Source organism: Silurus meridionalis, chromosome 1 (assembly GCF_014805685.1).
Source record: "Silurus meridionalis isolate SWU-2019-XX chromosome 1, ASM1480568v1, whole genome shotgun sequence".
NCBI lineage: Eukaryota > Metazoa > Chordata > Actinopteri > Siluriformes > Siluridae > Silurus > Silurus meridionalis.
Genome location: NC_060884.1, coordinates 237,501 through 242,500, shown reverse-complemented (window position 1 = coordinate 242,500; position 5,000 = coordinate 237,501). Strand labels below are relative to the sequence as shown.

The 5,000-nt window shown below is 41.5% G+C and overlaps 2 protein-coding genes across 5 annotated transcripts in view; both read left to right on the top strand.

Annotated features, from left to right (window-relative positions):
• The window catches only part of palm3 (paralemmin 3), a 19,451-nt gene extending 14,925 nt beyond the window's left edge, over window positions 1-4,526 (top strand). For 2 of the 3 annotated variants that reach the window (XM_046850349.1, XM_046850364.1), the window contains one exon: window positions 2,648-4,526. In XM_046850349.1, the coding sequence (XP_046706305.1) occupies window positions 2,648-3,606 (959 nt within the window). In that variant the 3' untranslated portion in view covers window positions 3,607-4,526. The remainder of the gene's footprint in view (window positions 1-2,647) is intronic. The other variant, XM_046850356.1, reaches the window with a different exon arrangement.
• Window positions 4,527-4,609: 83 nt separating this feature from the next.
• misp3 (MISP family member 3) overlaps window positions 4,610-5,000 on the top strand; it is a 3,039-nt gene continuing 2,648 nt past the window's right edge. For both annotated transcript variants that reach the window (XM_046850310.1, XM_046850303.1), the window contains exon 1: window positions 4,610-5,000. This exon is cut by the window's right edge and continues 1,470 nt beyond it. The gene's annotated coding sequence lies outside the window, so the exon portion shown is untranslated.

The window sequence follows — 5,000 nt, the reverse complement described above, 5'->3', positions numbered from 1 at the left end:
ACTACATCTGCATTACACAACACATCTGTATTACACTACACATCTGCATTACACTACACATCTGCATTACACTACACATCTGCACTACACTACACGTCTGCATTACACAACACATCTGCATTACACTACATCTGCATTACACAACACATCTGTATTACACTACACATCTGCATTACACTACATCTGCACTACACTACACGTCTGCACTACACTACACGCCTGCATTACACAACACTGTACACTACACTACATCTGCATTACACTACACATCTGCATTACACAACACTGTACACTACACTACACATCTGCATTACACTACACATCTGCATTACAGAACACATCTGCATTACACTACACCTGCATTACAATACACACCTGCATTACACAACACATCTGCATTACACTACATCTGCACTACACTACATCTGCATTACACTACACAAAGATTTAACACTCTTTTCTCTCGTTCACTCTCCATTCCTCTGTCTGTATTTCTCCAGCCTTTCCTTTAACACTGCTTCACATGGTAAGACTCGTTTACTGCCTTGTTTATCAAACTCATTAAACTCACTACAACTGCACAAAACATCAACGAGTAACTAACTAGCACAACACTGTACACTACACTACACATCTGCATTACACAACACTGTACACTACACTACACATCTGCATTACACTACATCTGCATTACAGAACACATCTGCATTACACAACACTGTACACTACACTACACATCTGCATTACACTACACATCTGCATTACACAACACTGTACACTACACTACATCTGCATTACACAACACTGTACACTACACTACACATCTGCATTACACTACACATCTGCATTACAGAACACATCTGCATTACACAACACTGTACACTACTACACATCTGCATTACACTACACATCTGCATTACACAACACTGTACACTACACTACACATCTGCATTACACTACACATCTGCATTACACAACACATCTGCATTACACAAGACTGTACACTACTACACATCTGCATTACACTACATCTGCATTACACAAGACTGTACACTACACTACATCTGCATTACACTACATCTGCATTACACAACACATCTGCATTACACAACACTGTACACTACACACATCTGCATTACACTACATCTGCATTACACTACACATCTGCATTACACAACACTGTACTACACTACACATCTGCATTACACTACATCTGCATTACACAACACATCTGCATTACACAACACTGTACACTACACTACACATCTGCATTACACTACACTACACATCTGCATTACACAACACTGTACACTACACTACACATCTGCATTACACTACACACCTGCATTACACTACACCTGCATTACACAACACATCTGCATTACACTACACATCTGCATTACACTACACATCTGCACTACACTACACGTCTGCATTACACAACACTGTACACTACACTACACATCTGCATTACACTACACATCTGCATTACACAACACTGTACACTACACTACACATCTGCATTACAATACACATCTGCATTACAGAACACATCTGCATTACACTACACACCTGCATTACACAAAACACCTGCATTACTACACACCTGCATTACACAACACATCTGCATTACACAACACATCTGCATTACACTACACATCTGCATTACACTACACATCTTCACTACACTACTTACCTGCATTACACAACACACCTGCATTACACTACACACCTGCATTACACAACACATCTGTATTACACTACACATCTGCATTACACAACACATCTGTATTACACTACACATCTGCATTACACTACACATCTGAATTACACTACACATCTGCACTACACTACACGTCTGCATTACACTACACATCTGCATTACACAACACACCTGCATTACACTACACACCTGAATTACACTACACATCTGCATTACACTACACACCTGCATTACACTACACATCTGCATTACACAACACATCTGTATTACACTACACATCTGCATTACACTACACATCTGCATTACACTACACATCTGCACTACACTACACGTCTGCATTACACAACACATCTGCATTACACTACACATCTGCATTACACAACACATCTGTATTACACTACACATCTGCATTACACTACACATCTGCACTACACTACACGTCTGCACTACACTACACGTCTGCATTACACAACACTGTACACTACACTACACATCTGCATTACACTACACATCTGCATTACACAACACTGTACACTACACTACACATCTGCATTACACTACACATCTGCATTACAGAACACATCTGCATTACACTACACACCTGCATTACAATACACACCTGCATTACACAACACATCTGCATTACACAACACATCTGCACTACACTACACATCTGCATTACACTACACATCTGCATTACACTACACATCTGCACTACACTACACATCTGTTTTACACTAAACATTATGTCCTAAATCAAACCCGCTCACTACATGTGCAGTGTGGAGAATATTGTTGTTCTTTGGTGAATTACGTTGAGTATGAATCTGCCACATGGGGCCAGTAGGTGCTAAGTGTCGGGTGAAGGGTGCATGGAGTGGTTTAGGACATGTCACTGATTTCGGTCTGGTTTCTGCTCCACAGGAAGTTCAGAGAACGGAGAGGAGAAAAGTGCAAAACCTTCACATGACACGTCTCTCACAAACGGCACTGCACAGGGCGAGGAATCCCACAATGCACCTCTTCAGCATGTCACTGATGTCAACACGGGGGCGGAAACTCTTCTGTTCTTGGGTTATGTGGAGGCGGAGCCTGGGCAGGGTTTGTGTGAAGATGCTGATGATGTCAGTGAGGTGATTCATGCAGAGAGAGTGATAATCATGGAGGAAGGAGAGGAAGTGACTGAGGAGTTGCAGGACACACAAGTTAAGAAAGTAGAAGAGGAAGAACGAGAGGAAGAGAGAGAAGAAGAAGAGGCATATGAAGAAAAAGGTGGAGAGGAAAAAGGAGATGAGGAAACAAAGGAAAAAAAAGAAGAAATAGAGGATGAACAAGAGGAAGAACAGGAGGAAGGAGGAGAGGAGGAACGAGAGGAGGCGAATGATGCAGATTTTCAGAATCATTTAGAGTCTGGAGAATTGAATGCTGTAGAAGAAGAAAAACGAAACACAGGTGTTGATTTATTAAATGAAGACAGTAGAGTAAACCTGCACACACACACTGATGAGGAGATAAGTGTAAAGACCGACGCTGACACCGACACAAACCCAAACACAGACTCCAGATCAGCTTTAAACACAGGATTCAAACCAGATGCAGATCCAGCTGCTGAAACACTCCCACCATCTCTCTCTGAATCCTCAGAGTGTGCTGTCTCTCCTACACAGACGGCTTCAGGCCTGAATCAGAACACTGCTCAGAAATACCCAGAGCTCAATTCATCCTCCGCTAACACTGCAGCGCAGTTCCACGAAATACCACTGGGTACAGTGGAGGAGGAGCCTCTATTGGCTGCTAAAGCAGAACCACTAAGTGACGCAGGGAACCCCAATCGAGGTGAGGGGGCAAAGACCACGACCTGCCGGTGCTGCACAGTCATGTAATGGTTTTCATGTGACCTCCACAGTCATGTGACCTTCAGGGTCCTGCACCATGTTGAACGTTCAAATCACAAATCCACACTGAGAGGAGATAAAACCTAGCAGTGTGGAATTTTAGTTCCTCTACAGACACTTGATCATCATCCAGATTCATACTGCGTGAAGTTTCCATCAAAGAGACACAATCAGACATGAATCAGATGCGTTTATTTACTCAAAGGTCTAAACATCAGCTAATCTAATCAAACGCCGGCTCCTGGATGAGGCCGTGTTTATACATCAGATCTCTGGATGATTATTAAGTAGGACAAAAAATGTTTAGTGATGTACCTCCTCACTGTCTGAGGGCTCTGATACTCACATCTGATTGGATCAAATCGGAGTCGTAGCTGATTAGGACCTGATCGGATTCTTTTTTTTTTTCATGTTAAAAATGAACGTGTTTATGATTTTTTTTCTTTAATGATCAGAACTACACAGAACTGGTGTCCATGGTTTCTCACTTTCTTCTCCCACTGAACTGGAGTGAAAATAACAGTGTTTTGGTGCAGCAGCTGAAGATCTCCAGCTGCAGTGCGCCCCCTGCTGTTCATCTCAGGACTTATCACTGAGATCAACACTTAGAGTGAAGGAAATTCAGCTCTTTCTTAACATTTACACATTTATACAGATATACATTTATATAGATAATCCCAAACACTTTAAACACTCACAGCCCCATTCATGTTTCACTCACCCTCCTCTAATTGGCTATTGGTGTCCTTCTCTCAGCCAATCAGAGCGCAGAGTATACACGGGCGTCTTCTTCATGTTGTCATTTTTGTTGTGTTATTTTGCAGTGTTTTTAATGTTACACTGTAGAAAGGTTTCAGTCTCTTCAGTGTTTTCTGATTTTTATTAAATATACATTTATTATCACTTCATTATTGTCTGATTGTTTATTAATGTGGAAAGAAATCCAATTAGAACAAGTTTAATATAACCACACTGTGTGTGTGTGTGTGTGTGTGTGTGTGTGTGTGTGTGTGTGTGTGTGTGTGTGTGTGTGTGTAGTGCAGTTAGAGGAAATTAATCACATTGTAAATGTGCACTAAGCAGCAGAAATGATTTGAGGAACCCGCTGGAAAAAAAGAAGATGGATTTTACACTTTATTTAATGAAGTAAAGTTTTTTTGTTTAAAAACATATTGATGTCCAATTAACCAAGAAAATTTAGATGTCTCCAGAACTCCAAGTTTCTATCAGAAGCTCAGAATCAGAGGAGATGACCAGCAGGGGGCGCATGAGGCTTCCGTTCCGGCTCAGAACCAGGAAGTGGAACAGGTGTGGAAATGAGCTCCTCCCTTAGAAACTGTTGCCTAAGAAGCAGCCAATGAGAATCCTGGAAACCTGAGCTG